We start from the raw sequence: 13,145 nt of genomic DNA, 5'->3' as shown, positions 1-13,145 counted from the left end.
CATTTCCGCACCCTCTCTATCTCTGTACCATGTTCGCACCCTCTCTGACTGTCTCCTGTACCATGTCCCCACCCTCTCTGAACATCTCCTGTGCCATGTCCGCACACTCTCTGACCATCTTCTGTACCATGTCCACACCCTCTCTGACTGTCTTCTGTACCATGTCCGCATATTATCTGACCATCTCCTGTACCATGTCCGCACCCTCTCTGACTGTCTCCTGTACCATGTCCGCACCCTCTCTGTCTCCTGTACCATGTCCGCACCCTCTCTGACCATCTTCTGTACCATGTCCGCACCCTCTTTGACTGTCTTCTGTACCATGTCCGCACCCTCTCTGACCATCTCCTGTGCCATGTCTGCACACTCTCTGACCATCTCCTGTACCATGTCCGCACACTCTCTGGACCATCTCCTGTACCATGTCCGCACACTCTCTGACTATCTCCTGTACCATGTCTGCATACTCTCTGACCATCTCCTGTACCATGTCCGCACCCTCTCTGACTGTCTTCTGTACCATGTCCGCATACTATCTGACCATCTCCTGTACCATGTCTGCACCCTCTCTGACCATCTCCTGTACCATATCCGCACCCTCTCTGACCATCTCCTGTACCATATCCACACCCTCTCTGACCATCTTCTGTACCATGTCCGCACCCTCTCTGACCATCTTCTATACCATGTCCGCACCCTCTCTGACCGTCTCCTGTACCATATCCGCACCCTCTCTGACCATCTCCTGTACCATATCCACACCCTCTCTGACCATCTTCTGTACCATGTCTGCACCCTCTCTGACCGTCTCCTGTACCATGTCCGCCCATCTCTGACCATCTTCTGTACCATGTTCGCCCCCTCTCTGACCGACATCTGTACCATGTCCGCACCCTCTCTGACCGTCTCCTGTACCATGTCCGCCCCCTCTCTAACCGTCTTCTGTACCATGTCCGCACCCTCTCTGGCAGTCTCCTGTACCATATGTCTGCACCCTCTCTGACCGTCTTCTGTACCATATGTCTGCACCCTCTCTGACCGTCTCCTGTATCATGTTCGCACCCTCCCTGACTGTCTTCTTTACCATGTCCGCACCCTCTCTGACCGTCTCCTGTACAATCTCCGCACCCTCTCTGACTGTCTTCTGTCCCATGTCTGCACCCTCTCTGACCGTCTTCTGTACCATGTCAGCACCCTCCCTCTGGCTCTAATCAGGTGATTAAAAAAAAAAAACCCCCATTGAGCTCCATGTGTCTGGCGCCCCGCATGCAGATTAGGAGGTCGGACGCATTGGATAGGGGGGGCAGCGCCCCTGCGCCCCCAACGCACCAGCCGCCACTGCTGGAATGGGTTAAAATGCATCAAAAATGCCCTGGAATGCACCTAAATGAACCAAAAACACACATGTCCTTATTTAAGGTGAAGAAAAAAGAGGGAGGGAAAAAAAGCACTGGACTGCTACAAAAACGCACTGGAATGCATCAAAAACACGCATGCAGAAAAGCAGCCAGAACCCTGAGGGCCAGTTCACACCACATGCAGTCCAGTGCATTTTTTTCTATCTGCATCAAAAATGCATGGATAGTAGGTTATAAGGTTTTTTCAATGGCATAGTTCACACCACTGCAGTCAGCTCCAGTGCGTTCCAGTCTCAGGAAAAAAAAGTAGAACATGTCACATTTTTTTATGCCCCGAACTGTACTGGAAAGCTCCATTCGCAATAATGTGTTTTTCTCATGCTTTTTGCAGAAATGCATTTTATTTTCTTAACAGGGGTTCCTATGGAAAACATTCACATCTTTGATTGTTTTTTCACACGTTTTCATGCGCCATTTTGGCACATTTTTATGCGCGTTTTTATACAGCATTTTTGAGCTTAGCCATTTTTTGATTAGCCAATAGAGAAAACTATCATCCGTTGCATCATTTGTTACTAGGCATTTCAGCTTTTGTAGCTTTTCCATTAGCTTTTATTTCTTTTTTATTATTGTTATTAATTTATTATTAGTTTTTTTTGCTAGGGTAAGGGGTTAGAGTTAAGGTTAGGTTAGGGCTAGAATTGGGAGTTGGGGTTAGCGTTATATATTATTTCATTTTTTTATGTTAGGGTGTTAATACTACTTCTACTGCTAACAATAATAATAATAAATGAATAAATAAATGTAAAATGAATACATAAATAAACATAATCATAAAGAATTAATAATGAATAGAAATAAAGGAGTTCTAAGTAATAATAACTAAATAACCCCTAACTTAAACCTCTAATCCTTAAAAAAAAAAAAAAAAAAAAAAAAAAAAAAAAAAATATATATATATATATATATATATATATATATATATATAATAATAATAATAAAAAATAATAATAAATAGCTAAACACCCTAACCCTAACAAATACATTATTATAGTAATTTTTTTTTTTTAAAGTAAGGTGTTTATGTATTATGTTATTATTATTATTATTAATAAAGATAATAATAATACTTTATTTATAATTGTTTTAAGGTTAGGGGTTAATTATTATTTATGTATTATATATTATTCATTATTTTATGTATTTATTATTTGTGATGATGATTTTTTTTATTTCTGTATTTATTTTACATTTATTTATTCATATAATATTACTATTATATTTTTAATTTTTTTTTCATTTGAGCAGAAAATTGCGCAAATACATGCGACAAAACGCGCAAAATGATGCGTGTCCATTTATTTCTATGGGAATTAAAACACGCCAAAACGCTCTAATCTGCCCAATTTAAGCTACAAAAAATCTCCAGAACTTTTCTGAGCTTCAAGCGTTTGGCTTCAGGCGACTTGGAGTGTAGATATGAACCATCTCGATAGAGAATAATTGATTTTTCCTCCTCCAGTGCTTTGGAGGTTTGAGCTTCAGTGGCGGTTCACATTAGTGCGATGTCAGACTTTGCATGTGATTCGCCCCGCATTGCTGTATCCCGTCACTTCCAATACAGTTTGTATTGCTGAAATCGCATTGCATTCGCACCAAAATGGTGCAGGACCCTTTTTTTGGTTTGCACTGGAAACTAATCGCATGGGTGTTCACACATATGCAATACGATTCCTGCACCATTTCACAGTTCGCACTGTGATCTCTGAACCAATCTGGGGGTGTCCTTAACTTTACATTGACACCCCCAGTGATTAGCTGATCTTAGTGTGAACCACTGTGTGATTCTGGTGCGATGCAGGAACCGGCACTGAATCGCAGGGTATCGCACCAGTGTGAACTGGGACTCAAGCTACAAAACGCTGAGGTGTGAATGGGGCCTAAGGCTCTGTTTACAGATTGGAGTCCCGAGTCGCGGGCAGAATCCCTGCGATTCTGGCTGCGATCCCAAATCACGCCAAATCGTGGGACGCCTGCGCGATTCCCATCACTTCCAATGACACCCCAAACGCGGCGTGATTTTGCCGCGATTGTCGCCCAATGAATCACAGTAAAATTGCACAAATAGAATCGTGGGATGTCTGTCGCCAAAAAGAAATTAAATCGCGGGAAGCCTGTCACCCAAAAGAAGTTCTTGTACTTCTTTTGGGCGACAGGCATCCTGCGATTCTTTTTGCACGACTTTACGGCAAAATGAATGGAGCCTAAAGAAAAAAAATGCAGCGGAAAGTATTAAAAATGTGGAAAAAATGCACCGTTATGTATTAAAAATGTGCAAAAAAAATGCACTGGAACGCATCAAAAAATGCACCGGAACGTATTAAAAATGTGCAAAAAAATGCACCGTAACGTATTAAAAATGTGCAAACAAAATGCACCGGAACGCATAGAAAACGTGCATGCAAAAAAGCATCTGGAGTGCATCCAGACTGCTTTTCTATGGTGTGAACTGGCCCTGAAAAAGAAGAATAAAAGCATCTGGAATGCATCCAGAAAAGCATGAAAAATGCACTGGAACGCACCAATAACACGCCAAAAATGCGTATGCAGAAACGCATCCAGGAACGGATCTGGAGTGGGTTTTTGTGGTGTGAACCAGTACTCCAAGCGTTTTAAAACCCTAGGTTAGGGTTAAGATTAGGAGTTGGGGTTAGGGTTATATATATATATATTTTTTTTTTGGTGGTAATACTGCTACTACTACTACTACTACTAATAATAATAGTATAAATAAATATAAAATAAATACACAAATAAACATAACTTATTAATAAATACATTTAATAAATGAGTAAGAAGTAATATTAAATAAATAAATAATCAACCCCTAACTTAGATCTCTAATTTTTAAAAAATAAAATAATAATAATAAAAACTAAACACCCTAGCCCTAGCACAAAATAAATAAATAAATAAATAAATACTTTATTATTATAGTAATTTAGTTGGGTGTTTATGTATTATTATTTTTTTATTAATAATCATAAAATAAAAATAACAATTTATTTATCATTTTTTTTAGGTTAGGGGTTAATTATTATGTATGTATTATTAAATATTATTCATTTATTTGATGTATTTAGCATTTATGATGATTTTTTTATTTCTGTATTTATTTTACATTTATTTATTCATATATTGTTACTATTTTATTTTTAATTTTTTTTTCATTTGAGCAGAAAATCACGCAAATGCATGCGACAAAACACGCAAATGTGCACAAACACGTGCGGATAATGCGCTTCCGTTTATTTCTATGGGAATAAAAACGTGCTAAAACGATCAAATCTGCCCGACTTGAGCTACAAAAAAAAGCTCCAGAACTTTTTTGAGCTTCAGGTGTTTGGCTTCAGGCGACTTGGAGTGGGACGGCACCGAAACAAATTAAAAATGTGCCAAAAACGCACCAGAACGCATCAAAAACCTGCATGCAAGAAAGCATCTGGAAAGCATCCGGACTGCGTTTCTATGGTGTTAACTGGCCCTGAAAAAGAAGAAAAAAGTATCAAAAACGCACTAGAACGCACAATTAACCACTTGCCGATCAGTCACGTTGACTGTACTGCGGCAAAGTGGCTCGTTCCCGTCCAGCGATGTAGACCTACGTCGCTGGACTCCTCCCCTTGTGGGCAACGCGCGCGCCGCCGGAGGCTCGCTCCCGCTGTATTCAGTCACAGCGGGAGTCGGGCCAGGGGAGGAATGGCAGTGATCACCGCCGCTCTTCCCCGATCGTCGGGGAATCGAGTTTGGAGATCCGCCCGCTTATGTAAACAGAGCAGGCGGATCTCCGAAGTGACAGACAGTGACAGATTGCAGGGTTAAGCATAGCTGAACATGCGATCTGCCCCTGTGTCACTCAGTCACCTCCCCCACACACGTTAGTAAGCACCAGGCATACATTAACCCCTCCCTCTCCAATAAAGTTAACCCCTTCCCTGCCAGTGTCATTTTTACAGTAACAGTGTATATGTATAGCACTGATTTCTGTAGTAATGTCACTGGTACCCCCAAAAGTGTCAAAAATGTCAGTCAAGGGTCCGATCTGTCCGCCGCAATGTCACAGTCCCGCAAAAAAAAAAAATCACAGATCGCCGCCATTACTCGTTAAAAAAAAAACACCAAAAATGACAGAAATCTTTCCCTTAGTTAGTAAACGCAATAACTTTTGCGCAAACCAATCAAAATACACTTATTGTGATTTTTTTTACCAAACATATGTAACAGAAAACAAATTGGCCAAAATTTAAAAAATCTAGATTTTTACATTATTTTGGGGGGAATTTCATATAAAAAAATGTGAAAAATATTGTTGTTATTTTTTCCAAATTTACGCTCTTTTTTTGTTTATAGCGCAAAAAGTTAAAATCGCACAGGTGATCAAATACCACCAAAAGAAAGCTCTGTTTGTGGGAAAAAAAAGGACGTAAATTTCATTTGGGTACGGCGTCGTACGACCGCGCAATTGTCAGTTAAAGTCGCACAGTGCCGAATCGCAAAAAGTGGCCTGGACGTAAGACAGCAAAATCCTCCGGTGGTAAAGTGGTTAACACAATAAGAACGCGCATGCAAAAGCGCATCCGGAAATGCACCTGAAGTGCGTTTTTGTGGTGTGAACCAGCACTCCAAGCGTTTTAAAAAAATGCACCGGAACGTATAAATATGCGCCAAAAACGCACTGGAACGCATCTGGACTGCGCTTCTATAGTGTGAACTGGCCCTGAAAAAGAGGAAAAAACGCATCTGGAATGCATCCGTGAAAGTATCAAAAAACGCACTGGAACGGACCAATAACACATTGAAAACGCGCATGCAAAAACGCATCCGTAACGGACCTGGAGTGCGTTTTGTGGCGTGAACCAACACTTCAAGCGTTTTAAAACGCGATGCGGTTGGGAAAAAAAAGCATACTATATTAAGGCCAGCAGTATGAAAGGACCCTAAGCTGTCCTCTTCCCTCATGACAACTGTCAGCTCTTCAGGTCATTCCAGTCAGAGAGTGTCACCCGTCATGTCACCAGCCCGACCAGAGCGGCGTACTCCGCTCTCCTGAGGCAAGCCTGCTCTCTCTGGCGCCCTCTCCGGCCTACCGGCGGCACAGCACACAGAGCGGGCTTGCCAACCACGAGCATGGAGGATCAGAGACACAGTCGCTCGGCTTCCCCCTCCCCTTCACTCAGCTCAATGTCGGAACGTTCCGAAGATGACGTCACAGAGCCTCGAATCCCGTGTCGCTCCGCTTCCGAAGGAAAGGAAAAGCAACAAGAAGGAAGAGCAATGGCGACACTGGATCGCAAAGTGCCCAGTCCGGAGGCTTTTCTGGGCAAACCGTGGTCCACTTGGATCGACGCCGCTAAAATCCACTGCTCCGACAGTAAGAACACGGCCCCATCCGCCTGGCCATCCGCTCTGTAGGCGATCCATCAGCCCCGAGCAGCCTGGCTTTCTATAGACACATCTAGATGGCTAGAGGGAGGAAATAAAAGTGAGAGCCTGCTCCCTGCTCTCCTTACTCTCCCCACTCCTAGTCCTTCCACTGGGAGCTCTGGAGGTTCCTCCATAGACACAGGGAGCCTGCTGGCACACTACTCATCTATAGAGAAGAGGCCCATCCTTTACTGCTGTCTGTCTATTCCATATACTGGACCCCCTATATACACTCAGATGGGCACCCCTCATTTCAGCCTTGGGGGGGAGGGGGGGATGGGGCATGACACATATTGCTCTTTATGTTTGCTCAGATGGACATCATGACTTTGGCTTCTCTTTTCCTCCACAGATGTAGATTTAGAAGAAACCGGAAAAGAGGGTGGAAAAAGCAGGGAGGTTATGAGGCTAAATAAAGAGGGTAAGTCTATAATACGGAATGTGTATACTGTCTATGGCCTCCAATCATATTGCTGGTCTAGACGGCTCTATGACGCCGCTGTCAGGGCCGCTTGTGTGGATGTTGCGGGGAAAGTGCGTGAACAAATGTGGTTGTAGAATTGAGCGCAGCGTACCCGTTCCAATTTGATTGTACCGTCTCCTTTAGATCAACACTGCGGCGCTTCCCAACTGCGCTTCTCAAGTGCCTCCGACAGGCCATGTATTGGGTAGGTGCGCCCGCCGGCCTCATTCTCTGTAATGACAGGCCCATGTATTGGGTAGGTGCGCCCGCCGGCCTCATTCTCTAATGACAGGCCCATGTATTGGGTAGGTGCGCCCGCCTGCCTCATTCTTTATAATGACAGGCCGTGTATTGGGTAGGTGCGCCCGCCGGCCTCGTTCTCTGTAATGACAGGCCCATGTATTGGGTAGGTGCGCCTGCCGGCCTTATTCTCTGTAATGACAGGCCCATGTATTGGGTAGGTGCGCCCGCCGGCCTCATTCTCTGTAATGACAGGCCCATGTATTGGGTAGGTGCGCCCGCCGGCCTCATTCTCTGTAATGACAGGCCCATGTATTGGGTAAGTGCGCCCGCCGGCCTCATTTTCTGTAATGACAGGCCCATGTATTGGGTAGGTGCGCCCGCCGGCCTCATCTTCTGTAATGATAGGCACATGTATTGGGTAGGTGCGCCCGCCGGCCTCATTCTTTATAATGACAGGCCCATGTATTGGGTAGGTGCGCCCGCCGGCCTCATTCTCTATAATGACAGGCCCATGTATTGGGTAGGTGTGCCCGCCGGCCTCATTCTCTATAATGACAGGCCCATGTATTGGGAAGTTCTCTAAGGCTTCAGTCACCTTGGCCATTAGGGCCAGTATGAATAATATTGTCAGGGATCAGAGATTAGGTAGGTTGCCCGCCGGCCTCATTCTCTATAATGACAAGCCCGTGTATTGGGAACTTCTCTAAGGCTACAGTCACCCTGACCATTAGGGCTAGTAGGAAAAGTAGCATCAGAGATTAGGTAGGTGCGCCCGCCGGCCTCATTCTCTATAATGACAGGCCATATATTGGGAACTTCTCTAGGGCCTCAGTCACCCCGACCATTAGGGCCAATAGGAAAAGTAGAGTCAGAGATTAGGTAGGTGCGCTCGCCGGCCTCATTCTCTATATGACAGGCCATATATTGGGAACTTCCCTAAGGCTACAGTCACACTGGCCATTAGGACCGGTAAAAATAGTAGCGTCAGAGATTCGGTAGGTAACCCGCCCTCGTCATTCTCTATAATGACAGGCCATATATTGGGAGCTTCTGTAAAGCTTCATTCACACCGGCCAATAGGGCAGCCATGAAAAATAGCAACAGGAATCAGAGATTAGGTAGGTGCGCCCGCCGGCCTAATTCTCTATAATGACAGGCCATATATTAGGAGCTTCTCTAAGGCCACAGTCACACTGGCCGTTAGGACCGGTAAAAATAGTAGCGTCAGAGATCAGGTAGGTGGCCCTCCATCGTCTTTCTCTTTAATGATAGACCATATATTGGAGCTTCTGTAAAGCTTCATTCATACCGGCCAATTTGGCCGCCATGAATAATAGCGACAGGAATCAGATATTAGGTAGGTGCACCTGCCTGCTTCATTCATTATAACAAGCCGTGTATTAGGTAGATGAGCCTGCCAGCCTCATTCGCTATAATGACAGGCCGTGTATTGGGAACTTCTCTAAGGCTACAGTCACCCCGTCCATTAAGACCAGTATGAATAGCAGCGTCCGGAATCAGAGATTAGGTAGGTGCGCCCACCGGCTTCTTTCACCATAATGAAAGGCTGTGTATTGGGAATGTCTCTAAGGCTACAGTCACACCAGCCAATAAGACCGGTACGATTAGTAGCATCAGGGATCAGAGAGTAGGTAGGTGCACCTGCCAGCCTCATTCACTATAATGGCAGGCCATGTATTGGGATTGTCTCGGGGGGCTACAGTCACACCAGCCAATAAGACCGGTACGATTAGTAGCATCAGGGATCAGAGAGTAGGTTGGTGCACCTGCCAGCCTCATTCACTATAGGGGCAGGCCATGTATTGGGAATGTCTCGGGGGGGGGGGGGGGCTTCAGTCACACCAGCTAATAAGACCGGTACGATTAGTAGCGTCAGGGATCAGAGATTGGGTAGGTGCGCCCACCAGCCTCATTCACTATAATGTCATGCAGTGTATTGGGAATGTCTCTAAGGCTTCATTCACACCGGCCAATAGGGCTGCCGTTAATAATAGCGATAGGAATCAGAGATTAGGTAGGTGCGCCTGCCGACCTGATTCATTATAACAGGCCGTGTATTATGTAGGTGAGCCTGCCAGCCTCATTCACTATATCGACAAGCCATGTATTGGGAAGTTCTCTAAGGCTACAGTCACACCGGCCCTTAGGATCAGTACAAATAGTAGCATCAGGAATCAGAGCTTAGGTAGGTGCGCCTGCCAGCCTCATTCTCCTTGACAGACCATATAGTGGGAACTTCTCTAAAGCTATATTCACACCAGCCAATAGCACCACTATGAAAACCTTCAACAGGAATTAGGTAGTTGCACCTGCCGGCCTCATTTAATATAACGGGCCGTGTATTAGGTAGGTGCGCCCGCCAGCCAGCCTCATTCACTTTAATGGCAGACCATATATTGGGAACTTTTCTAAGGCAACAGTCACGCCAGCCAATAAGATTGGTAAGAATAGTAGCGTCAGGAATCAAAGATTAGGTAGGTGCGCCTGCCAGCCTCATGCATTTTTAATTGCAGGCTGTGTTCTGGGAAGTTCTCTAAGACTACAGTGATACCAGACATTAAGATCAGTACGAATACATGAAGACCGGTGCGAATAGTAGCGCAATGAATCAGAGGTTAGGTAGGTGCGCCTGCTGGCCCCTATTTTCTGTAATGATAGGCCTTGTATTTGGAACTTCTCTAAGGCTACAGTCACCCCGGCCATTAGGGCCGCCATGAATAATAACAACAGGAGTAAGAGATTGGGTAGGTGCGCCCGCCGGCCAAATTCACTTAAATGACAAACCGCATATTGGGAACTTCTCTAAGGCTAGAGTCACACTGGCTGTTAAGATCAGGACGAATAGTAGCATCAGGAATCGGAGAGTAGGTAGGTGTGCCCATCGGCCTCATTCTCTATAATGTCAAGCTGTGTATTGTGAACGACTCTAAAGCCTCGTACACACGCAACGATTGTTGGCCGTGAATTTTTGGCCAACGTCCGATCGGCCGATTGTCGGCTTGTTAGTATGATGCTTCCGACAACCGACTGCGACTTTTTCGGCCGAACAAAATCTGGTGTGCAGGCTATAAAATTTTTGTTGGCCGTCACCAGAACGGCCGATTTTCCGTCAGTCAGTACAGATTTCGGCAGACAAAAATCAGATGAGCAAGACTGGGCATGCTCAGAGAAGAAAAAACACACAGAAAGTAAACCAGCACATGACATCACTTCTGAAGTTGGTTGTTGTTGGCCGAGAAAATTTGTGTGCAGTCTAGAGCACATTTCAACCAACACAACAACACTGGACAAAAGATGGCTGATCGGTCGGCCAACAATCGTTGCGTGTGTACGAGGCTTTAAGGCTACATTCACACTGGTTATTTGGATCGTTACGAATAGTAGCATCAGGGTTCAGAGATTAGGGAGGTCCGCCTGCCGGTCTCATTCACTATAATGACAGGCTTTGTATTTGGAACTTCTTTAAAGCTACGTTTACAGCGGCCATTAGGACTGTTATGAATAGTAGTGACAGGAATAAGAGATCTGGCAGGTGCGTCTACCAGCCTCGTTCACTATGACAGGTTGCGGCGCCCGCAGCTATTCATGACTGTCCGATTGTTTGCGGTGATCACTGCTGGACACACTTTGTGCAGAGAGCTGTGAATAGTTGTCATCATAGTAAACAGGGCCGGCGGCCACACTTGGAGCTGCAGCAGGATTCTCTGAGGCTACTATTCGCCCTAATTGCCGGTATGAGCCCCTGTTCACGCTGTTGCGACTTGTTGTGATTTGACAGGTCAAATCTCATGAAAAGTCGCACCCTAATTTCAGCAATGGAACTGTTAAAATCGGTGCGACGCTGACTTTGCAATGCCACACCGATTTGAAAAAGTACTTTCTGTATTACTTTTGGTAATTTCAGTTGCAACTTGCATAGACATCTGTGCATGAAGTCCCACAGACGTCAGCCAAGTGGCACCTGAAGTCGCACTGACATGTGGCTTTGAAATCTTGCGTTCCTGGCCTGAATGGGGAATAGGGTTCTTTCACACAGGCGGCCGGGGTGGGGGTAAAAACAGGCAGTTGTGCCACCTAACTAAAGCCTACTATACAGTCAAGAGGGGACTGTTCACATGCTGTGGCAAATATAACAAGGCATGTCAAGTTGACAGGTGTCCTCACCTGTCAAATTCATGCATTCAAATCAATAGGGCCACACCGCAAAAGTGCCATTTGGCTAAACAAAACAAGCCTTCAGGACACAGTATTGCCTCCTGAAAACCTGACTGTGATTACTTTTCAGAGAACAAGTCCTAGGGCTCATTTACATGTACATTGCCTCTTTGAAGAGCCGTCCGCGGTAAATTGTTTTTTTTTTTGCAGGCACAGTTGACAGGCATTCAGGAGGTTATACTGCCACTTCCTGAATACCTGCTGGGTTTTTTTTTTTTCAGCAGCTGAACAGGGTTTCTGAATGGGAATACTGTGCCACAAGCGTACCATTTGGATTACTGTTGGGGTTCAGCCCCATTTACTTCACTCCGGGAAAGGTGAAGGAAATCCTGAAAACATGATCTGTTGGGGGTACTGTAGTTAAGTGGTCCTCAACTCTGGTCCTCGGGGCCCACTAACAGGTCAGAATTTAAGTATTACCTTGGCGAGATGCAGACTAGAATACTGCAATCACTGAGCAGCAAATTAGATCACCTGTGATGTAATTTAGTTATCTTGCAAACCTGGCCTGGTAATGGGACCGGAGTTGAGGACCACTGCTGTAGTTGCTGACTTTTAATAAAAGGACACTTACCTGTCCAGGGATGGGCCGGGCTTCAGGTCCCCTGCGATAGCATGTTTACTGTGGTAAGCCGGCTTTGATTCCTTGCAGCTTCACAGCCAGTTCCCCACTGCGCATGCGATAACTGGTCCTGAAGCCTCCTGAGACCTATGATGTGTCTAAAGAGGTTGCAAGGGAGGAGGAGCGAGAATTTCCACTCCGATTGCCAAGGCGTCGAAGCTAGGTATCCGTACACCCCCCAATAAAAAACATTCTAAATATGATAGAGGAAAAAAGCGGAACCTAAGTGATGTAGCACAATGACCTGCTATATTGGATCGTTTAGGTTCATCCTCATATTACATAAGGTTGATTGTATAATCTTTGCACAATCCAGTTGTAACGTGTATGGTGGTCTTTACACACATTGGTACTGCTTTAAAGTGTATACATATATTGGTTTTCTTATTAATGGATCGGTTCACCCTTAAAAAAAAAAAAAAAAAAATAATAATTGCACATTTTTTTTTTTTTTTTTTGCAGGTAAACAATAGTACATTTTACTTTTTTTTTTTTTTTTTTTTTTTTTAAGGAGCCTGGGAAGCATTGCACAGGATCAGCAGATCGCTGGTGCCATGCAGGACTTCTGCAGACCATCAGTGTAAGCTGTCTGCCTGTACATCATACGTGCATTCAGTTTCACACTGACCGAATAAATTACAAGAGCGCTCAACAACGGCATGGTAGTTCATTGAGAACTACAAGCCCACGGCCGCAAAGAATGTTGGTACTTGTAGTTCATTCATTCACAGAACTCTGT

The 13,145-nt window shown here is 44.9% G+C and overlaps 1 protein-coding gene across 2 annotated transcripts in view; it reads left to right on the top strand.

The window, feature by feature from the left end:
• Positions 1 to 6,530: 6,530 nt before the first annotated feature.
• The window catches only part of ATXN7L1 (ataxin 7 like 1), a gene marked incomplete at its 5' end in the record, with an annotated part of 229,740 nt that continues 223,125 nt past the window's right edge, over positions 6,531 to 13,145 (top strand). The window contains 2 exons of one of the 2 annotated variants that reach the window (XM_082254713.1): positions 6,531 to 6,789; positions 7,195 to 7,263. In XM_082254713.1, coding sequence (XP_082110839.1) covers positions 6,546 to 6,789; positions 7,195 to 7,263 — 313 coding nt within the window. The remainder of the gene's footprint in view (positions 6,790 to 7,194; positions 7,264 to 13,145) is intronic. The other variant, XM_082254712.1, reaches the window with a different exon arrangement.

This window comes from Pelophylax lessonae (genome assembly GCF_965119305.1).
Source record: "Pelophylax lessonae genome assembly, chromosome: 4".
Taxonomy (NCBI): domain Eukaryota; kingdom Metazoa; phylum Chordata; class Amphibia; order Anura; family Ranidae; genus Pelophylax; species Pelophylax lessonae.
This window is presented reverse-complemented; position numbering and strand designations above follow the sequence as displayed.